The 24,242-nt window shown below is 41.8% G+C and overlaps 1 protein-coding gene across 1 annotated transcript; it reads left to right on the forward strand.

Moving 5' to 3' along the window:
• The first annotated feature begins 568 nt into the window (after positions 1-568).
• On the forward strand, positions 569-23,103 carry prr33 (proline rich 33). Its single transcript, XM_034163568.1, has 4 exons — positions 569-694; positions 1,039-1,075; positions 17,395-18,721; positions 22,238-23,103. The coding sequence occupies exons 3-4, from the start codon at positions 17,404-17,406 to the stop codon at positions 23,101-23,103; spliced, it is 2,184 nt and encodes a 727-aa protein (XP_034019459.1). The 5' UTR covers positions 569-694; positions 1,039-1,075; positions 17,395-17,403.
• Positions 23,104-24,242: the final 1,139 nt, after the last annotated feature.

The raw sequence follows: 24,242 nt of genomic DNA on the forward strand, positions 1-24,242 counted from the left end.
CTTACAGTCAAACAGGGCATGCTAAGGGTCACGGGGGGTGTGTGTGTGTGTGTGCAGGTAATGCCAAGTAAGCACTAGCTGGTCACATCCCAGGAGCACCCATCAAGTGACAAACGGCAACTGCTTGTTGCTTTCATTTGTTGCTACTCTGACTGTTGGGTTATTTGTCAGAACATTTCAAAAAAAGTCTGAAGGCTCAAGACATCTGCACTCCTCTAAATGTAAGTTTTATTGTTTATAAAGGTCCCAGCAGCCATTGGTTTAGACTGAGTTTAAGTCCACTGAGAAGCTGAGTAAGTAACTTGTGTCTTCACGTGGAACACGTTGGTGATGTTCTGTTGGTCCTTTATCACCATTTTCACGTTGCAATGAAAACAGCTTGCTGAACTTGTAGATATGACGAAGCCAAACATTAGATACCGGATGCGTCCCCTGTGGTGACTATCAGCAGGTGGTTGAGAAGACAGCGTCCTCCCTGTGGAGCTGCAGCTCAGTCCTCTCAGGTGGCGTGGAAACCCCCATGTGCTGCACCAACCCTGTCTTGAACGCCAACCGTTTTATTTTTGGACTTGCCGCAGGCGCTGAGGCTCGTTCCCTAAGGGTCCGGTTCACTTCAAGATGAGACGGCCCCGTGGCACTCTGAGCTGGGATTAACAAGCAGGCAGCAGTTTGTCCCAACGGCAGCTCGCTGAAGGTAAAGCGGTCAAACTCAGTGTCTGTTGACTGATAGGCTGGCGACACTGCAGCATGTTCCTGACATTCCAGCGGCTGCTAACCTGCACATACTGCTGCACCCAACCGCAGCTCTCAAATGCATGATGCTTATGAGGTCTTAGATTCCACAGATTAATAGTGTGAAATGTGACTTAACTGTGCTGTTGGTGCACATTTTTTTTAAATACTGCCAGCTTGAGTTACTGTTTAATAAAAAAAGCACACCAGCAATTATCTGTGTTCCTTTTCGTGGACTTTTTATTTTTTAAATGCTCCACGCCGACTCCCCCCCGCCCTTACACCTAGCTGTTGTTTACTTTGCAGCCTATCCAGTACTGTCAACAGCCGCTTTCACCTTCAGGTAAGTGTTCAGAGCCTAAAAACCTGAACTGGAAATGAACAGGAGTTCTATAGCCTGCTGAGGTCACGGCACGGTTTTGTCACAAAGCTAAACTTATACTTTCCTCTTTTGAGCTACTCCAATTGAGTCTTCCCCGATATCCAACCCCAGAGCCTTAAAAGGGCCACATCTCATGTGTCAGCCGACCTCCATGCTGCTGTGACTGTAGCAGGCACCGAGATAAGACGGTTCACAACAAATCAGCACCGACAGTTTCAGCCACATTGTTCACTTTATCACAGTCACAGGAGGGGGCTTCGAGTAAGAGCTGAAGAAATGATTATAAAACACACAGCTTTGTCTCCTGTGACGAGAATAGTGTTACAGCACAAATAGAATATTTATTCTCCAAAGAGGAGGTCAGTCGGTAGTGTGGTAAGCTCATAGTTTGAGTAGTTCTGACAGGATCTGGACTTCGGAGTGATGCTGTTTCGGTCTGTGTTGGACAGCAGGCAGCAGGTGCTCGGTGTCAGCATGTTTACTCTAATTTCCAGTTTTCTAAAATTAGATCTCAAACATTTTCTGGTGTCAACCAAATATACCCCATTATATATGAAACAAGCGCATTGCCTGTGGGGATCCATGGGCTCTAGATTGGGCAGTGTTTATAAAATCGGTAGCTGACATTTTTTAAGGGTGGTAATAAATTCTGCAAAGTTTCTATAATGATTTGGAGTCCAGAATGTAATTATCAACATCCATTGTTCACTGTTGTTACATAACATCCATAATTACTCCAAAAATATTTGTCCTATCAATGTTCAGTTTTGGCATCGTTCATCCTTGACCCAAAATACATAAGCATACCAAACGGAAAATGTCAGCTCTCCCCAGTTTCTCTGTGTTCGAAGGTATATACACACACACACACACACATACACACTCTGCTGTCTAAGGACACCAGGGACAAAACTGTAGACCTACACAAGGCTGGGATGGACTACAGGACAACAGGCAAGCAGCCTGGTGAGAAGGCAACAACTGTTGGTGTAATTATTAGAAAATGGAAGAAACAGAAGATGACAGTCAGTTTTCCTCAGTCTGGGGCTCCATGCAAGATTTGACCTCATGGGGTAAGGATGATTCATGTCAATGACCTGAAGAGAGCTGGGACCAGAGTCACAAACATTACATTAGTAACACACGACACCGTCATGGTTTAAAATCCTGCAGGGCACACAAGGTCCCCCTGCTCACGCCAGCACATGTTCGGGCCCATTTGAAGTTCACCAGTGACCATCTAGATGATCCAGAGGAGGCATGGGGGAAGGTCATATGGTCAGATGAGACCAAAATAGAGCTTTTTGGTATCAACTACACTTGCCGTGTTTGAAGGATGAGAACAACCCCAAGAACACCGTCCGAACCGTGGAGCATGGGGGTGGAAACATCATACTCTGGGAGGTGCTCTTCTGCAAAGGGGACAGGGTGACTGCACTGTATTAAAGGGAGGATGGATGGGGTCATGTATTGTGAGATTTTGACAAAAAACCTCCTTCCCTCAGTAAGAGCATTGAAGATGGGTCATGGCTGGGTCTTCCAGCATGACAATGACCCCAAACACACAGCCAGGGCAACTAAGGAGGGGCTCCGTAAGAAGCATTTCAAGGTCCTGGAGTGGCCTGGCCAGTCTCCAGACCTGAACTCAATAGAAAATCTTTGGAGGGAGCTGAAACTCCAAACCTGAAAGATTTGGAGAAGATCTGTATGGAGGAGTGGACCAAAATCCCTGCTGCAGTGTGTGAAAACCTGGTGAAAAACTACAGGAAACGTTTGACATCTGTAATGCACCAATGCATGAGGATGTGCACGCGTGCTTGTGTGTGCAGAGTGCAATGGTACCAAATGTATGGAACCAAACTTGCGCTTTAAATGGAACCAAGCCGCACTCTAAATACAATGCAACACAAATGCAACAGTCAAATGACAAGGATCCACTCAGCCATTATATAAATACTGATAATAGGAAAAATCTTGGTGATCTTTGATCCCGTCCTGCGACAGACTGGTGTCCTGTTCAGGTTCCCCATGTCCCTTATTTGGAGTAAGCGGGTTTAGAAAATGAATGAATGATCTTTGGCCCCACTTATTATATTATTTTATGGAATATTGCAAAAATTCAGCCTATTTTATCTTTGGATAATATAGAAAAATGATTCACGCTTATGTTTAATGTAGAATTGGTCATTGTAGTGATGTTTTGTTTTCAGCCTTGTAACAAACTATGATTAGATGTCTTCATTTAGTTCAGAAGACCACTGCTGGAGCTCTGACGCCATAGTTATTGGATTAATTGGTTTACGGATTTGCCGACTGCTCTAAAAATTGCTGGCTCAATGAAAAAATTTCCCCTGGACATTTTTTTTTTATTTTCCCGCCGACTGCTTGGTATGTTGCCCCAATATTTCAAGACTCAAGAGTGACTTCAAGAGTGGTGTTATGTCCTAGGTTTGTGAGCTTTAACTGATACCCTATGTTATGGATTAAACAGAATTTTGCCTGTGCATCCTGACAGGCCATGGAGATGCAGCATCATCTAATGGAATTAAGCTTTAACGTGTGGAACATACTGTCCATGCACAGTCCAGCTGTGCACACATGCAGAACATGTCCTGTTCAACCACAGAGGAGCTGCTCCATCCAATGGAATTAAGTTTTATGCATGGGCTGGCTGGATGTGTCCTGTTTGGCCACAAAGTTGTCATATGAACTGGATTTTTTTTTAAATTTTTGTCTTTATTTATTTTTATGAGGACCGATGTGGAAATAAGTCTAATGCTGCCAGGCCTGCAATGACCCATGCACACAGCGACAGCGGGCTTCTCCTGTGTGGACAATGTGGATGAGGTGATCCAGATTTATTTCATTGTCTGTGACTAGGACATCAAAGGAAGTTGGACTGGGTTCTTTCTAAAGTCAACCACCATCTCCACTGTCTTGAGGGCATTGAGCTCCTCCAGGTTGTTCTGTCTGCACCAAAACACCAGCTGCTCGATCTCCCATCTGTAGACCTTCTCGTCCCCATCAGAGATGAACGGATGATGGTTGTATCGTCAACAAACTTCAGGAGCTTTACAGACTGGTGGCTGGAGGTGCAGCTGTTGGTGTACAGGGAGAAGAGTAGAGGAGAAAGAATGCGGCCTTGGGGAGATCTGGTACTGATGGACCATGTGTTGGAGATGTGCCCTCCCAGCTTCACATGTTGCCTCCTTTTGGACAGGAAGTCAGTGATCCACCTGCAAGTAGAGTCGGGCACACGAAGTTGAAAGAGCTTGTCCTGCAGCAAGGCCGGGATGATCGTGTCAAAAGCAGAGCTGAAGTCCTCAAACAGAATCCTGGCGTAGGTTCTTGGGGAATCCAGATGCTGGAGGTCTCAAAAACAAAAATTAAATATCAATTTTGAAAAAGTCTTCTTAAAAAAATTGTAACATTCATTTATTTCTTCTGTGAAATGTAATAGAACCCCGACAACCTACCAGAAATAAGACCAGAATGATCTGGTAGGAACATGAACAATTCTGATTAATCATTAGAAAGAGCTTGTGTCAAATTGACAGTGAAAATATTTCATTTTCAAATTTGGCGTTTGGAAAAAATACTAATATTTTTATTATGACAATCCTGTGCGCATGAATATGACACAGAAATAACTTAATAACAAGCTTATAGCTGTTCAGGAAATAAGGGTATTATCATTACAGTATGTGATAAGAAATTTAATGAAATCCTCACCCATATCCTCCTCTACTCCAATTTTAACATTATACTAGGAAGAAGATGATTTCCATCAAATCTCAAATTTTCATGCTAAATTACAAAGATTAGGGTTGAAGAACAATGTCCTCAGTACTGAGGCATCTGCATGCTGGATCATCATCAGGGAACCGTACCACATGGTCATTATGTCATAAGATTCAGTCACCATCAACCAATAATGTGAACACATCGTTACATTTGTGGATCCCGGGACAAATGAAGTTTTTGTCAATGGTTTGTCAAAGTCTGTGATGATGATACCCATCACAAAACTATTTTTAGGATCACATTCTGCAAACATAACAATAAATTAGTCTCTTAAGAAAAACAGCCTCCAGTAATGAATATGTTTATGTCACAATGGGAATTTCACCAAACTCCCTCCACTTTAATAACTTTAGATCTTGAACAAATCGTATTTTAGCACCACTTGGTGGGGACATAGGTCTGATGCTTAAATTGCTCAGTTCATCAGAGTGACTATGAGGTATGGACTAAGTATCTATAGTGCTGCAATTTTTTAAAATACATTTGACATGCAGAACACTAGATTTTGGATAAAGTGGGGAGAAAATCTTAAAAAAGCCCAAATTTAATTCTGTAAGTGAAGTATGTTTTCAGAAGTTCGCCAAATGTACAATAATTATTGTAATTAATGTATGATCATTCTAAATGTCCCAAAATATACAATTTTTGCATGATAACTTTGTTTGTGGCACACATATACTCTGACATAATGGGAGTGACATAGGTTGTTGAGCACTTTAGCAGTAGTACTAGTAATAGAAGTAGTAGTATTAGTAAAGGGGAGAGGCACTTTTGTGCTGCAGAACTGAGCCAAACTTGGTGCATATATTGTCTGACATAATGGGAATGAGCAAGGCTATTGAGCACTGTAGTAGTAGTAGTAGTAGTAGTAGTTGTTGTTGTTGTTAAAGGGAGAGACATGTTTGTGCTGCAAAACTGAGCCAAACATGGCACACATATACTTTATATATGATATCATTGATATCATTGACCATGATTTGTTATTGGAAAAACTTGCTTGTTACTGTTTTGAGCTATCAGCTCTGACTTGGTTCTAGTTACCTATCTAACAGAACACAGACAGTGTTTTTTAATGGCAGCTTCTCTAACACCAGGAGTGTAGTATATGGAGTGCCACAAGGGAGTTGCCTAAGGTCCATTATTATTTACAATTTTCATGAATGATTAACCATATAGTTATAGTTTTTTATAGTTTATAGGTCCCGGATCAACAAAGCCACGTTGGAAATGATCTGGTTGTTCCAGCGGGGTGTCAGCCTGTCGATGGGGGCTGGGAGCGCCGCGCTCTCAGCAGTTGTGGGCGGTCTTTAAACCGTCTGGATCACTCCTTAAACTGTGTAATCCACATAAAATCGTGCCTGAAAGCCATATTAATTTTCCGAACGGTGTCCACCTGGAGGTCTCTCACAGTTTCTGGAAAAAATTGATGCAGCAAAGCTCCAAATTGTTCAGACATTTATTCACAATAAAAAATAGACGAGAGGGGTGGACCACACCTCACTCAAAGCCTGCTCACAGGCGAATGACGCAACCGACAGGCGTGAAAAAACTCACGCATGCGCACAAAGGTTCAAGCTTGGCTGATGCAATCACACGTGATTCAAATCCATATGGTTTTTGAAAAAAATAAAAAGCTTGGATACTTTTCTAACAGACCTCGTGTATATATATATATATATATATATATATATATATATATATATATATATATATATATATATATATATATATATGAATGCATTTTTGATTTATGTGTATTGTGTTTGTGGACTTGTGTGGACCCCAGGAAGAATAGCTGGAGCTTTGCTGGAACTAATGGGGATCCAAACAAACAAATAAAATAAACAAATAAATATTGGAAGTGGCATAGGCTACTGAGCACTTCAGTAGTAGTAGTAGTCTTAGTAGTAGTACAACCTATTTGTGCTGCATCATCATCATCAGCAAGTGTACTAAAAGGTTGTCATCTTATTTTTCTATTCTCTTGAACTTTTTACCTCTTCTTTTTTGCAAGTGACAGTAGTAGCAAAATAATGTAATTCGCTGTTTACCATTAAAATATATATAAATGCAGTCCATTTAAAATAAGCATTTGTATGGTTCTTTGAACTGAACTTTCCTTGAACTTGTTCAGAGCCTTGGTTTTATCCATGTTTTTTGCAGTAGTTCATATACTTCCTGAATATTTGTGGAAATAAGGCCTGTGTAATGCATTAATTGTGAAGTCATTATAATTCTGAGCTTCGGCCTTAGTGTTGTTTACTTGTAATGTCTGTGACCATGGAAACCTAATTTACTGGCGCTCACATGAACAGTGCCCCCCCCAAACCCAGTTAATCCCATGTATCTATCAGTCAACTTCGCTTCACTTTTATTTCCAGCAAAGGTCATCTTTAAATCCCACATTTTCCTCGAGTGACTATTTTCATAAGCAGTTTGTCATCATTTCAAAGTAGCCTTGCCATGAGCAACAGCAGCTTTGCATGCCTTTCTATTTACAATAGTGACACTTCTTGTAACCATGCAGTATCTTCAAGACAGGACAGGATTAAGACAAGAGTTTGAAAACCTCTTCACGAGAGCTTGGGTTTTTTTTAAAGTCAGCTGTAGACTTGACTAAGAGCAGTCAGTAAATCTGTGCAGCCAGCCAGCAGCTGAAACCACCATCAGAAGAAGACAAGAAAAATCATCAGAAATCTTCATGATTTACTTTATTACTGTATGCTGGGAGATTACTCCACGTAAAGAAATACAGCGAGCTGTGTTTCACAAGCTAAAAAGAATACATGACGTGTCATACAAGTAGAGTACAGCTTTAATGTTTAGCATTTAAATAAACATGTAACCCAAAGCTTGAAACAGAAATCATAGTGGTCAAGATTTGTTCAGCATCAACAATGATGTTTATTTATTTATTTATTTTACATAATTTAAAAGTTGTCAAGCGTCTGTTGTGTCGTTCACAAATCTTCATGGAACTGCTGAGCTGAAAAGGAAAAAAGAAACACTGTAAATGATAATAATAACATCAATATTATTACAATTGGAATCTTTATTGTTATATGTACAGTGAGGCAAATAAGTGTTTGATCCACTGTTGATTTTGTCCATTTAGTGGAAGTTACAAGTTTCGTCAGCACACCCAGCGAAATAGTATCAAATTCAGTAAATCTCGGTGACCTACCAGTGATGACACCTATGTCAGTAACAGGGTGCAGTACTGACTGGGACTAAGGCATGCTGGGATATACAGTGCATCCAGAAAATATTCACATCACTTCACTTTTTCCAAATTTTGTTATGTTATAGCCAAAATCTAGTGAATTAATTTTTCCCTCAAAATTCTACTCACAACATCCCAAAATGACAACATGAAAAAAGTTTTTTTTTTAATTTTTGCAAATTTATTAAAAACATAAACAAACAAACAAACAAAAAACAAACTAAGAAGTCACATGCACAAGTATTCACACTCTTTGCTCAATACTTTGTTGGTACACTTTTGGTAGCAATTACAGCCTCAAGTCTTCTTGAAAATGACGCCACAACCTTGGTTTTGGCAGTTTTGTCCATTCCTCTTTGCAGCACCTCTAAAGCTCCATCAGGCTGGATGGGGAGCATCGGTTCACAGCCATTTTCAGATCTCTCCAGAGATGTTCCAGCAGATTCAGGTCTGGGCTCTGGCTGGGCCACTCAAGAACATTCACAGAGTTGTCCTGAAGCTACTCCTTTGATATCTTGGTTGTGTACTTAGGGTCATTGTCCTGCTGAAAGATTAACCATTGCCCCAGTCTGCGGTCAAGAGCGCTCTGGAGCAGTTCTTCTTCAAGGTTGTCTCTGTACATTGCTGCATTCATCTTTCCCTCAATCCTGACTAGTCTCCCAGTTGCTGCTGCTGCTGAAAAACATCCCCACAGCATGATGCTGTCACCATCGTGCTTCACTGTAGGGATGGTGCGTGTTGTCTCCAAACATGACGCCTGGCATTCACACCAAAGAGTTCAATCTTTCTCTCATCAGACCAGAGAATTTTGTTTCTTGTGGTCTGAGAGTCCTTCAGGTGCCTTTTGGCAAACTCCAGGTGGGCTGCAATGTACCTTTTTACAAAGGAGTCACTTTCATCTGCCCACGATAAAGGCCTGATTGGTGGATTGCTGTAGAGGTGGTTGTCCTTCTGGAAGATTCTGGGGGATCCCCTCCCAGATCTGGAACAGGGCATCACTTAGCTCCTGGACAGTCTAAGATGTAACTTGGCGGTGTCTGATGGACCAAAACATAATGCCCCGGAGTTGTTCTATTGGATTTAGGTCAGGCAAGCATGGTGGCTAGTCAATCGTATTGATTCCTTCATCTTTTAGGAACTGTCTGCATACTCTCGCCACCTCCTGGTGCACCCAGGAGCCCAGGACCCACTGCACCAGTGTAGGGTCTGACAATGGATCCAAGGATTTCATCCTGATACTTAACAGCAGTCAGGGTGCCATTGTCTAGCTTGGAGAGGTCCGTGTGTCTTTCCAGGGATATGCCTCCCCAGACCAATACTGACCCACCACCACACCATGCTGAATGATGTTGCAGGCAGCACAGCATTCTCCACAGCATCTCCAGTCCCTTTTACGTCTGCCACATGTGCTCAGGTTGAACCTGCTCTCATCTCTGAAAAGCACAGGGGGCCAGTGGCGGATCTGTGTGGTGTTCTATGGCAAATGCCAATCGAGCTCCATGGTGATAACCAGTAAGCACAGGGGCCATGACAGGCTGTTGAGTCCTCAGGCCACCCTCATGAAGTATGTTTCTGATTGTTCAGTCAGAGACATTTCCCACCAGTGGCCTCCTGGAGGTCATTTTGTAGGGCTCTGGCAGTGCTCATCTTGTTCCTCCTTGCACAAAGGAGCAGATACCAGTACTGCTGATGGGTTAAGGACCTTCTACGTATTGATGCGCCATCCTGGAGGAGTTGGACTACCTGTGCAACCTCTGTAGGTTACAGGTACAGCACCATGTTACCGATAGTGACACCATAGCCAAATGAAAAACTAGTGAAAAATCAGTCAGAAAAAAATAAGGAGGGAAAAAGTGTCAGTGCCCTACAGCAACCCCCTCGGAAAACCATTGTGGTTTTGGGTGTCGTCTCGTTGTTGCCCCTCTAGTGCACCTTTTGTTAATTTCTTTAGCACCAAAGCTGCTGAACCTGATTATCGCCCCTTTTTGCTACTTTTCCTTCTCAATATCCCAGAAGCTGAATTCAATTTATTTTAATTTATGTAGTGCCAAGTCACAACAAAGTTGCCTCAAGGCGCTTCACACAAATAAGGTCTAACCTTACCAACGCCAAGAGCAAGCACACATGCAACAGTGGTAAAGAAAATCTCCCTTTGATGATTTGAGGAAGAAACCTCAAGCAGACCAGACTTAAATGGGTAACCATGCTAGCGACACAATTGACAAAATAATTTACAAAATGAATATAAAGGAAATTTTGTCGAATTGACTTGATGCTATACTCTGATTAAAAAGTGCTCCTTTAATTTTTTTAGCAGTATATAAATACATGTAGACTCACCATAATCTTTTCCTTCATTAGATTATTTTTATAAACTAGATCCTGTGGGTAATAGAGCTCTGTGTGGATTTAGTTGAGGATAGTCCAGAAAAGTAAAGAGCAGTGACTTCTTGTAATTGGACAGCAGTCTTGTTATATATATATATATATATATATATATATATATATATATATATATATATATATATATATATATATATATATATGGGTGTGATGTTTTACTTTAACCAGTCATAGAAACTCCAGTAAAAAGTGTTAATTATTTGATGTTGTCGGGTATTTTTCTGTCTAAAAATTTTTTACAAAAATAGTCTCTTCTCTATAGGGGCATGGCACATGCGACACCTCACGTTCATTTGGGATGTTTCTGGGAGATGTCCCTCATGTTGACAGTCTGCAAGCTTTAATTTGTTAACACAGACAACTAAATGAAAATCATGCAATGCAGCAGTGAAATAATGCTTGCAATGAATTTCAGGCCTTACGCCATATGAGGTCTGTCAGAAAAGTATCGGACCTTTTTATTTTTTTCAAAAACCATATGGATTTGAATCACGTGTGATTGCATCAGCCAAGCTTGAACCTTTGTGCGCATGCGTGAGTTTTTTCACGCCTGTCGGTTGCGTCATTTGTCTGTGAGCAGGCTTTGTGTGAGCAGTGGTCCACCCCTCTCGTCGGATTTTTATTGCGAATAAATGTCTGAACGATTTGGAGCTTTGCTGCATCAAATTTTTCCAGAAACTGTGAGAGACCTGCAGGTGGACACCATTCGGAAAATTCAGATGGCTTTCAGGGACCATTTTATGGGGATTACACAGATTAAGGAGTGCTCCAGCCGGTTTAAAGACCGCCCACAGCGTCTGAGAGCGCGGCGCACTCCGAGCGCCGATCAACAGGCTGACACCCTGGTGAAACAACCAGATCATTTCCAACGTGAAGGCTTTGTTGATCCGGGACGTCGTCTGACTTCCACAAAAAAGACATAAGGCGTGGACATCAGCAGTTTATCGGCGACGCGCAGAATTCCTCCGCTCCTCTTTCCATGACAAAAACTCCTGTAACAGTGGAATGTGCCGTTCATTTCTAAACTGGACGCTGTGTTTTATCCGGGACATCCTCTGACTAGCACAGGAATTGCGGAATATGTGGACATCAGCACTTTTTCGGCACATTGAGACAGACATGTGGTTGGCTACTGGCTACTGGTGGTTGGCTCTCACTGCGGTATTGTATCACTTCCTGTTCCGGAGCACAGCGGTGTTTTTCTGTATCTGTTAGCTGTTTAATCTGCGCAGTTAGATTGATCTAGTTACCTAGATTACAATTTGTTTCCCAGTGTAATCTTTACGTGCCTTAACTAAAGCACTCCTTCTGCTGAATCACCTCTAAATTATTTACACATTATTCACTTTGCGTGTTTTTAGGAATCCGGTAGCTTAGCGTAGCTACTAGCTCTTAGCCGATTTAGCATGGCGGCTTCTCCTGTCTCTCCCGCACTTTTCTGCTCTGGGTGTGAAATGTTTAGTTATTCCTCGGCCTCCTTTAGCAGTAACGGTACTTGTAATAAGTGTAGCTTATTCGTAGCTTTGGAGGCCAGGCTGGGCGAATTGGAGACTCGGCTCCGCACCGTGGAAAATTCTACAGCTAGCCAGGCCCCTGTAGTCGGTGCGGACCAAGGTAGCTTAGCCGCCGTTAGTTACCCCCTGGCAGATCCCGAGCAGCCGGGAAAGCAGGCTGACTGGGTGACTGTGAGGAGGAAGCGTAGCCCTAAACAGAAGCCCCGTGTACACCGCCAACCCGTTCACATCTCTAACCGTTTTTCCCCACTCGACGACACACCCGCCGAGGATCAAACTCTGGTTATTGGCGACTCTGTTTTGCGAAATGTGAAGTTAGCGACACCAGCAACCATAGTCAATTGTCTTCCGGGGGCCAGAGCAGGCGACATTGAAGGAAATTTGAAACTGCTGGCTAAGGCTAAGCGTAAATTTGGTAAGATTGTAATTCACGTCGGCAGTAATGACACCCGGTTACGCCAATCGGAGGTCACTAAAATTAACATTAAATCGTTGTGTAACTTTGCAAAAACAATGTCGGACTCTGTAGTTTTCTCTGGGCCCCTCCCCAATCAGACCGGGAGTGACATGTTTAGCCGCATGTTCTCCTTGAATTGCTGGCTGTCTGAGTGGTGTCCAAAAAATGAGGTGGGCTTCATAGATAATTGGCAAAGCTTCTGGGGAAAACCTGGTCTTGTTAGGAGAGACGGCATCCATCCCACTTTGGATGGAGCAGCTCTCATTTCTAGAAATCTGGCCAATTTTCTTAAATCCTCCAAACCGTGACTATCCAGGGTTGGGACCAGGAAGCAGAGTTGTAGTCTTACACACCTCTCTGCAGCTTCTCTCCCCCTGCCATCCCCTCATTACCCCATCCCCGTAGAGACGGTGCCTGCTCCCAGACTACCAATAACCAGCAAAAATCTATTTAAGCATAAAAATTCAAAAAGAAAAAATAATATAGCACCTTCAACTGCACCACAGACTAAAACAGTTAAATGTGGTCTATTAAACATTAGGTCTCTCTCTTCTAAGTCCCTGTTGGTAAATGATATAATAATTGATCAACATATTGATTTATTCTGCCTTACAGAAACCTGGTTACAGCAGGATGAATATGTTAGTTTAAATGAGTCAACACCCCCGAGTCACACTAACTGTCAGAATGCTCGTAGCACGGGCCGGGGCGGAGGATTAGCAGCAATCTTCCATTCCAGCTTATAAATTAATCAAAAACCCAGACAGAGCTTTAATTCATTTGAAAGCTTGACTCTTAGTCTTGTCCATCCAAATTGGAAGTCCCAAAAACCAGTTTTATTTGTTATTATCTATCGTCCACCTGGTCGTTACTGTGAGTTTCTCTGTGAATTTTCAGACCTTTTGTCTGACTTAGTGCTTAGCTCAGATAAGATAATTATAGTGGGCGATTTTAACATCCACACAGATGCTGAGAATGACAGCCTCAACACTGCATTTAATCTATTATTAGACTCTATTGGCTTTGCTCAAAAAGTAAATGAGTCCACCCACCACTTTAATCATATCTTAGATCTTGTTCTGACTTATGGTATGGAAATAGAAGACTTAACAGTATTCCCTGAAAACTCCCTTCTGTCTGATCATTTCTTAATAACATTTACATTTACTCTGATGGACTACCCAGCAGTGGGGAATAAGTTTCATTACACTAGAAGTCTTTCAGAAAGCGCTGTAACTAGGTTTAAGGATATGATTCCTTCTTTATGTTCTCTAATGCCATATACCAACACAGTGCAGAGTAGCTACCTAAACTCTATAAGTGAGATAGAGTATCTCGTCAATAGTTTTACATCCTCATTGAAGACAACTTTGGATGCTGTAGCTCCTCTAAAAAAGAGAGCTTTAAATCAGAAGTGCCTGACTCCGTGGTATAACTCACAAACTCGTAGCTTAAAGCAGATAACCCGTAAGTTGGAGAGGAAATGGCGTCTCACTAATTTAGAAGATCTTCACTTAGCCTGGAAAAAGAGTTTGTTGCTCTATAAAAAAGCCCTCCGTAAAGCTAGGACATCTTTCTACTCATCACTAACTGAAGAAAATAAGAACAACCCCAGGTTTCTTTTCAGCACTGTAGCCAGGCTGACAAAGAGTCAGAGCTCTATTGAGCTGAGTATTCCATTAACTTTAACTAGTAATGACTTCATGACTTTCTTTGCTAACAAAATTTTAACTATTAGAGAAAAAATTACTCATAACCATCCCAAAGACGTATCGTTATCTTTGGCTGCTTTCAGTGATGCCGGTATTTGGTTAGACTCTTTCTCTCCGATTGTTCTGTCTGAGTTATTTTCATTAGTTACTTCATCCAAACCATCAACATGTTTATTAGACCCCATTCCTACCAGGCTGCCTACCAGGAACCCCTACCATTATTTAATGCTTCGATCTTAAATATGATCAATCTATCTTTGTTAGTTGGCTATGTACCACAGGCTTTTAAGGTGGCAGTAATTAAACCATTACTTGAAAAGCCATCACTTGACCCAGCTATCTTAGCTAATTATAGGCCAATCTCCAACCTTCCTTTTCTCTCAAAAATTCTTGAAAGGGTAGTTGTAAAACAGCTAACTGATCATCTGCAGAGGAATGGTCTATTTGAAGAGTTTCAGTCAGGTTTTAGAATTCATCATAGTACAGAAACAGCATTAGTGAAGGTTACAAATGATCTTCTTATGGCCTCGGACAGTGGACTCATCTCTGTGCTTGTTCTGTTAGACCTCAGTGCTGCTTTTGATACTGTTGACCATCAAATTTTATTACAGAGATTAGAGCATGCCATAGGTATTAAAGGCACTGCGCTGCGGTGGTTTGAATATTTGTCTAATAGATTACAATTTGTTCATGTAAATGGGGAATCTTCTTCACAGACTAAAGTTAATTATGGAGTTCCACAAGGTTCTGTGCTAGGACCAATTTTATTCACTTTATACATGCTTCCCTTAGGCAGTATTATTAGACGGTATTGCTTAAATTTTCATTGTTACGCAGATGATACCCAGCTTTATCTATCCATGAAGCCAGAGGACACACACCAATTAGCTAAACTGCAGGATTGTCTTACAGACATAAAGACATGGATGACCTCTAATTTCCTGCTTTTAAACTCAGATAAAACTGAAGTTATTGTACTTGGCCCCACAAATCTTAGAAACATGGTGTCTAACCAGATCCTTACTCTGGATGGCATTACCCTGACCTCTAGTAATACTGTGAGAAATCTTGGAGTCATTTTTGATCAGGATATGTCATTCAAAGCGCATATTAAACAAATATGTAGGACTGCTTTTTTGCATTTACGCAATATCTCTAAAATCAGAAAGGTCTTGTCTCAGAGTGATGCTGAAAAACTAATTCATGCATTTATTTCCTCTAGGCTGGACTATTGTAATTCATTATTATCAGGTTGTCCTAAAAGTTCCCTAAAAAGCCTTCAGTTAATTCAAAATGCTGCAGCTAGAGTACTGACGGGGACTAGAAGGAGAGAGCATATCTCACCCATATTGGCCTCTCTTCATTGGCTTCCTGTTAATTCTAGAATAGAATTTAAAATTCTTCTTCTTACTTATAAGGTTTTGAATAATCAGGTCCCATCTTATCTTAGGGACCTCGTAGTACCATATCACCCCAATAGAGCGCTTCGCTCTCAGACTGCAGGCTTACTTGTAGTTCCTAGGGTTTGTAAGAGTAGAATGGGAGGCAGAGCCTTCAGCTTTCAGGCTCCTCTCCTGTGGAACCAGCTCCCAATTCAGATCAGGGAGACAGACACCCTCTCTACTTTTAAGATTAGGCTTAAAACTTTCCTTTTTGCTAAAGCTTATAGTTAGGGCTGGATCAGGTGACCCTGAACCATCCCTTAGTTATGCTGCTATAGACGTAGACTGCTGGGGGGTTCCCATGATGCACTGTTTCTTTCTCTTTTTGCTCTGTATGCACCACTCTGCATTTAATCATTAGTGATCGATCTCTGCTCCCCTCCACAGCATGTCTTTTTCCTGGTTCTCTCCCTCAGCCCCAACCAGTCCCAGCAGAAGACTGCCCCTCCCTGAGCCTGGTTCTGCTGGAGGTTTCTTCCTGTTAAAAGGGAGTTTTTCCTTCCCACTGTAGCCAAGTGCTTGCTCACAGGGGGTCGTTTTGACCGTTGGGGTTTTACATAATTATTGTATGGCCTTGCCTTACAATATAAAGCGCCTTGGGGCAACTGTTTGTTGTGATTTGGCGCTATATAAAAAAACTGATTGATTGATTGACATGCGGAGGAATTCCACGCGTCGCGGCGGAGCCGTATGGCGCAAAGCAACGCCGTGTTGGGGCATGTCCAGCTCATCCACAATTTCTCGGATAGTCACACGAATAAAAAGCCACCGACAGCCGTCTGAAATCCATCTCAAAGCCGTCCTGTGAGACCAACACCGAGGTGGTTTGACCCGCGCAATGAGCGGCACGGTGGCGCATCTGTCCGCTTCTTTTTCCATGAAAAAAACTCCTGTAACAGTGGAATGTGCTGAAAAAGTGCTGATGTCCACGCCTTATGCCTTTTTTGTGGAAGTCAGACAACGTCCCGGATCAACAAAGCCTTCACGTTGGAAATGATCTGGTTGTTGGGGTGTCAGCCTGTCGATCGGCGCTCGGAGTGTGCCGCACTCTCAGACGCTGTGGGCGGTCTTTAAACCGGCTGGAGCACTCCTTAATCTGTGTAATCCTCATAAAATGGTCCCTGAAAGCCATCTGAATTTTCTGAATGGTGTCCACCTGGAAGTCTCTCACAGTTTCTGGAAAAATTTGATGCAGCAAAGCTCCAAATCATTCAGACATTTATTCGCAATAAAAATCCGATGAGTGGGGTGGACCACTGCTCACACAAAGCCTGCTCACAGGCGAATGACGCAACCGACAGGCGTGAAAAAACTCACGCATGCGCACGAAGGTTCAAGCTTGGCTGATGAAATCACACGTGATTCAAATCCATATGGTTTTTGCAAAAAATAAAAAGGTCCGATACTTTTCTGACAGACCTCGTATAAGCAGTGCCTTGATTTCCTTCTCTGAAGACCTCAAGTTCTCAAGCACTTTCACCATCAGACTTTTTAGTGAGGTGCAGCTTCTTTATGAACCATTATGTTGGGTTTCTGCTCCAATTTTCTTATGTTGAAGAAAATCTGAGTTGAGCTCAGAAATAACTGACAGTTACAAACATGAATTGTCTATAGTTGTCTAAGTCACACGACTTCCATCTTTTATTGGATTGTTCTTGTTTTGAAGTCTCTTTGTTACAAAGAGAACCTAAATGACTAATGTTCTCTGTTCTTCTGTCTTTGCAGGCATTTGATATGTTGATGGAAGTTAGTTACAGTAATGGACTGGAGGCTGATCTTTCCCAGCATTATCCTCCACCCTTATTACCAAAACCAGGCAAAGACAATGCAAAGCTTCAGAAAATCAAGAAAAAGAGATCCAAGAGAAAAGGTAGCCTCTCTCAGACGCCTGTACCCTTCCGCTCCTGCTTGTCGCCTGTCAATGAAGCAAGCACAGACCTCGAGTACAGTGACCAGTGCAGCCCAACAAGGACACCGGAACCAAGGACACCAGATTCACTTGACACTGCAGACTCCACGGTGTCTGGTTTCCCCTTTGGCTCACTCTATCACCAGCCTGCACCTGCATTCCCTCATACTCAGAGCAGACCCCACAGCCAAACTGGCAGCTTCTCTGCTCAGCCTTACACACCTCAGGTCAGAATGTCTGACGAGGTGGTGGCTCCATTGTACGAGTGCTCCTCTTTTCTATTTGATGATGCTACAATTCCGCCATCAACTTCACCTCTACCAGAACCACCTGAGCTGATTTTAGCACCCCCTTTTCCTACTGCTATGAGTTTTAACATGACACCACATCCCCATGGGTCAGTCACAACAATCGTCCCACCGCAAACCTCAGTGCCAAAGCAAAGTGCTGAGATATCAACTCATAGCCTGACCCTCTCCTCAGCTGCCCACAACTGTAGCTCAGATTGCGCACCTTCTCATATTGCAGACCTACCTCCTGTTCCACTGTTACCATCAGTTGATGCCAAGCAAATTTTTACTGTCAGCCAGAAGGAGACAAATGCAAAATCATTGATCAACCCTCCAAACCATTCATTTTCTTGGACTGCGAGACCTGATAGGAGTTGCAATTCCCTCATAAACCAGATGCCTACTGAAGTAGTTGCCTCAAAGGTATCGTTTGTTAAAGCAGTGAGAGAAAAAAGGCCTGACACACCACACACCAGGATTTATACATCAAAAGCAACATTTTATGAGATTTCTAAGCCACCTTCCTTCCAGGACCTCACAGAAATAAATTCACCCATCCAGGCTCCATCAGTTTCAGTCATATACAAGGATAAAATAGCAGTCTCAGCTGTATCCAGGACACCAAGCGGAAGACCAAAGACTCCTGCCTGCACACCGTCACGGTTGACACCTCTTTATGAAATGTCCAAACCTAATCCTCTGCTATTTGCTGCAGGTCCTGCGTTTAACTCACTGAAAGATTTGCAAGCTCCTGATATTAGCAATGATGCTCCAAGAAACCAATCAGCAATGAAAGCCAGCAGCAGGGCTTCCAGGACTACAGAAGAACTGAAGCAGACTGATTTTAATCACAGTAAGTCCACCAAATATCCTTCAGAACAAATTAGCAATGAGAAAGAAATGCAGATTCAAAATGCCAAAAATGATCCAATAAGCAGTGGCAATGCTGAGCAATCCCTAAGAGAGGATTTAGGACCAAATATGACTGCACTCACTTGCACTCTGGTCAGACCATCTCTAACAGAACCTGTTATCCCAGATGTAAAAGCTAAAGTCTGTGAAGGTGAAGCTTCAAATTTGCCAAAGGTTCCTTCAAATCTATCTGCTATATCAGAGACCTCAGTTCTCAACTCTACTCCTGTTATTTCAGTCGAGGTCTCACCAAGTCCAAGCCTTCAATCATCCACTTTTTGGCCACCTGGCACTCCTGTCATCGAGGCACGCAAGTCACTAACAACATTATTGGAAACGCAAATTACATTAGAGACTTCAAAGTCCAAATCCAGGTCAACATATTATGGCCTTACTCCGAATGAGTATCTTGCCCATGGTGGGATTAGGACTACCACATGTCCCAGCCCTGTAGTCCCCAGGGTAAATGAGTGTTTCTCAAACAACAGACAGCCAAATCTAGCTGCAAATGCATCACATGTCTCATCAAAAACTGATGTAATACAACCTGTTAATGGACATGAAGATCTCTCTGCTGCGGTGGAGGTTTCCGCTGGTCATATCTTGCAACCTCTATCTCCTTCAAGGGATGATGAGGTTCAAGATGAACTGATGGTCACACATAGCAAAGATGTGTTTGAGGATCATCAGTCAGAAGCTCACAGTACTAGAATAAAATCCAATAAAACATCTAGTATGGAGACAGTAACATCTGAGCTTCCCCTTGTCTCGGGACAGAAAATGAAACAACAATCCACATCTGAAGTATCCACACCAAAAGCCTCACGTTCTGAGGCTTCAATACTCATACCCACAGCAGGTGAGGTACACCCACAGACAAAATGCTCACTAAACTTGACTCCATGCTTTATTGATAGCAGTGGTCTTTCAAGTTCGTCCATACCCTTAGTGAAGATAAATTTGCAGTGTTCAACTGTAGAAAAAATGAATAGCGTGCATGAAATAGAGAGCATACAGAAAACTGGTGTATGTGCAAAAACGTCCACAATACCAACTTTACAGCCTGACAAAAACTATAAATTTCAGTCAGAAAAATTTGAAATTGCTCACAAACTATCTCACCAAACTACTAGAGAAGTTTGTCCACCAACCGCAAATGGCATAAGTGTTCATGTCATTGCCAAGCATGTCAATGTGCTCAGTCATACTGCCAGTTCTAATGTTCAAGAAGAACGGCTAGGGAGCATTATTACAAATGGTAAGGATTTCTTAGAAATACAGCAATCCACCAAACCAGATTTAGAGGCACTACTGCCTCGTAAAGAGGTCCTTAAAGTCGAGGTCAAACAATGTCAACAATCTCAGAAAAACAGAAAAGCTCACACAGATGTTATTCTCTCCAACAAGGCGACCATGTCTACTGGTGCAGATCATGCTTTATGCGGAACCAACACTGAGCCCAAATTCTCAAATGTATTCTCTCCACAACAAATCATTCCTACCTCAAGAGCCATGTTGCTACATGAACCTGTGACAGCATCAATATGTTTTGCAGAGAACAGTATCTGCACAGAGTCTGTAGCCAAGGAAACCACAGAAAAATCACAACAGTTTAACACAGAATATCAAAGTCATAAAAAAATCTCAGAAAACCAAATCCCTTTACAGCAACTTTCACAAGCATTAAATGCAGCAAATATAGCTTATGTACATGCAACCAATCTACCTGGTCTACCTAGCACTGGAAACAAAGTGCCCAAAATGTCAGATATTATTTTTCCTGTAGCCAGTGTAGCCACAAAAGGTACTGAGAAGCTAACTCAAACAATTGAAAATGAACTTTCAAATACCCAAAATCACATGGCATCTAGTCACCAAGACAAAGTTGTTCAAGTCACATGTGTCTATACAAACTCAAGCAGAGCCACAACAGATGCTGTGCCAGATATCAAGCCTACAATCAAATCTAGTTTTACAATCCCTGCTCAAGACTCAGTAAAGACAGAAGTTAGTTTCCCCAGTACTGTTAAAAGTGACTCAAACCAAGTCACCTGTTCAGCAGTAGACACAGATCGGCATCCACTTGCCACCACTGGAAGTTTACTGACTAGAAAAACACCAACAGAACAAGTCCCCATTATATCTCATACAGTTGTTGGCAGTAAAACAAAATGTGGTACGGAAAAAGCTTCTAACAACAACAACAACAGTGTTACCAAAATGCCCATCAAAGTCTTAACAGGCATGTTAAATGACATGATTTCACTTGGACAAGTGCAAAATTCAATAGGTGTTGATCATAGTGGGCATGCTACAGAAATGCCACGGTCAAACAAATCTGATAAGGGCAGCAATTCTCTCAGTAAACCTACAGACGTTATTCTGCCTGTAATGACAGATACAGGAATAAACAGTAACCCAACATTTACAGTGGAGGTCAGTAAACAGACTATACCTTCAAGCCTAACTATGAGGCACATCATACCAAAAAGTCCTCAAATGAGATCAAAGAGATCAGAAAATCAATCTGCAGAAAAGACTGCTATGGATGCAAAATCTGTCACCGGTTCAATTGGTCAAACAGGTTTCTATAGACATTCAGAAGCAGATGGCGAACAACTCACTGAACCCGAAGTACCCAAAACACCTGAAGCTCAACTCTGCAATAAAACTATAGTAAAACATCAAGCCTCTTGCTTTGTCCCAAGCCAAGAAAATATGCCTTTGGTTAGGTCAACTACACCAACAAAAAAGCATTTATCATGTTTAACTGAAACAAGTATTTCTCCTTCTCCTGGGAATTTAACAGCCACCATACCTAGTTTTAAGACTCCAACAGAAAATAAACTCTTAACAAATCCATGGAATATAACAAGAGTTTCACCTCTTCCAGAGACAAGAGCGTTTAACAAGACTATAACAGTTATTCCTGATTTACCTTACTCCTCCAAAATCCAATCGCCCATAAACCATGAAATAGAAATTAATCCTTCAGGCATCGCAAGCAAACCACCAAACTCTCCAGTTATACATCTTCAGACAAATATCCCTGCTGCTGTTGTTCAGCCCTCTTTAAAGTCTGCAACAGGGAGCACCTTAAATACAGAAAAGACAGTACCCACAACTAAGGGCATTACATCTGTTACCAATGATCTCATGACAAAAATGCATTCCAAAGCCACACTAACAAAAACACACCTAATACCAAATTGCAGTAAGGTAGACAACCTTCCATTGATGGCAACTCAAACTGGTGCTCTGCTCCATCCTGCAGATCCAGATTTAACTATTAGTTGTACTACAAAACTACAATCTCCCACAAAGCAGGTAGACTTGTGGCCTTCATCTGCTGTTGTTGAAACAAACCCCCCTCTGATAGCAGGTGCTGAAAATTCAAAACCTTCCCCTGAGCCTATGCACACTATCATACACAGCACTAAGGATCACACTTTGACAGAGCTGCCAAAAAAGAACATTTCTCCAGGAGAGACAGCAACAGGTAGTGACATGAAACCGTCCATATTTAAAGGAGATGTGATTGATTCTGCCTCTCTGCCTCAGGACTCAGTCTCAGTCAAAGCTCCATCCCCAAACAGAGGAACGTCACTGCCATCTCTGCAAAAAACTGGACTGAAAGACATTCTGAAGACCAAATCTACAGTTGGCCCAGAGGACGCCCTTGCACCCTTTTCGAAGTCAGCGACATCAACTGCATTTTCAACTGCTGACAACAATGTTAGAACAGTAGAGACATCCCCACCATCCACTGAGTCCAAGTCAACTCAGAAGCCAAAAGGCCTTAAAGCAAAGCTCAGTGGATGGTCCCGACTCAAAAAACACATGATTGTTGAAGAGGAAGAACCCAAGTTTCCTGAGCCAGAGGAGAAATCACAGCTTGATTCTAGTGATGCTGATGGCATTGGCGACAAGGACACAACACAAAAAAGTACCAATCAACAGCTGCTGAACAACAAAGACAACCCAAAGGCCTTGAAGATGTGGGATGCACTCCTCTTTCAGATGTTCTCCACCAAAGAGAGGATCATGCAGCAGATCAATGCCCACAAAAAAGATTCAGACACAAAAAAATCCTCTAAAGACAACCAAGAAGAGGTTGCATCTTTTGTCAATCGGCTGCCAATTTTACTGTACAGCCCCCGTTTCGATGCCAGGAAGCTTAAAGAGGCAGCGGAGAAACCACTTACCAAAATTGCTACTGTGTTTGAAAGGGGTTTGCTGAAGCGAAAATCTCAGGAAGATGAGCACAAGGATTTCAACCGAAAAGCTAAAGGATTTGGTTCACAGAAAACTAAAGACATGTAACTGGAACTGCTGTATAAAGATGTCTGGCGATGCTGAACAATTGGTTGCTGGCTTCTCTGTTAGGTAATAATCTATCCAAAAAAGAATGTTAGAGTGATTCAGGGAAGACGAAGGGGATTCCAAGAAAAAAAAAAAGAAGCAGACAGAAGAATCTGGCTGCATAATGAAAGTGAGCTGGAAGAATAAGTAGGTTTCAGGAATGAAAAAAGTGAAGTGAATTTTGTGTGTCCGCACAGCAGCCATTCTTTTAAAACTAATCATTTATCGAACCTGATCACACAGCAAAAAGGTGATGGTGTCATGAAAAGTGATTTAATATAGTAGTTCGTGATACCGTCATGAGACTGAGTAGATGTTTGTGATGTTGACGTTACGAGGAAAGGAGACGGAAAAGAGAAGATAAAAGGAAACAAACGGATGTTACAGTTATTTGTATGGATTTATAAAAATGGGGGAGGGGGAGGCATTGGGGGAAGGGTTAGAAATAGTGAGCAAAGGTTGATGGCATCAAAAAATGTAACATTTCGTCACAGTGTCAAAAAAAGAAAAAAAACCTGAACAATCAAACATGAGACTGGACTGCATTTATCACCATTTAGCCTGCAAAAAAGGGGGTGTCTATAAACAAGATAAAAACACTAAATCTAAGGGAGAAGGTACTCAAAACAAACAAGATTATCTGTCCATGCAGCAAGATAATTTCACTTGTCAAGATTTCTTAAATTAAAAAATAAATGATTGATAAAATAAATGATTGTTAAATCTAGAAAGAAGATTAGAGTGTAAAGTTGAACACTTAAAATAGGAAATTAACTCTTAAAACAAGATAATTTATCTACCAAGATTTTTTTTGCTTGTTTGATTTTTTTTTTTATCTTCATAAGATCCAAATAATTTGCAGTGCAAAACTGGTCAAAAATGTTGCCATGGTCCTTAAAACTAAAACCAAATTTTAAAAGTCTTTTACCCTGGTATTTAATCAGTTATGGACATTATAACATATCGGACACATCTATCAGGTAAAACACAAAATAATAGAAACACGTGAAGAAAAAAAAGGCAGATGGTCTCATGTTTCTGTAGCATAACTCAGCCATTAGCAGCCAGTAGTGCTTTTAGTGAAGTGAAACTGTTCCGGT

Source organism: Thalassophryne amazonica, chromosome 2 (assembly GCF_902500255.1).
Source record: "Thalassophryne amazonica chromosome 2, fThaAma1.1, whole genome shotgun sequence".
NCBI classification, from domain to species: domain Eukaryota; kingdom Metazoa; phylum Chordata; class Actinopteri; order Batrachoidiformes; family Batrachoididae; genus Thalassophryne; species Thalassophryne amazonica.

Bases quoted from the DNA above. Each gene is read 5' to 3' on its own strand.
- prr33 (XM_034163568.1), top strand. From the start codon at position 17,404: ATGTTGATGGAAGTTAGTTACAGTAATGGACTGGAGGCTGATCTTTCC. The intron at 18,722-22,237 runs GTAAGTCCACCA...ACACTTTGACAG, and splicing joins GCAGACTGATTTTAATCACA to AGCTGCCAAAAAAGAACATT.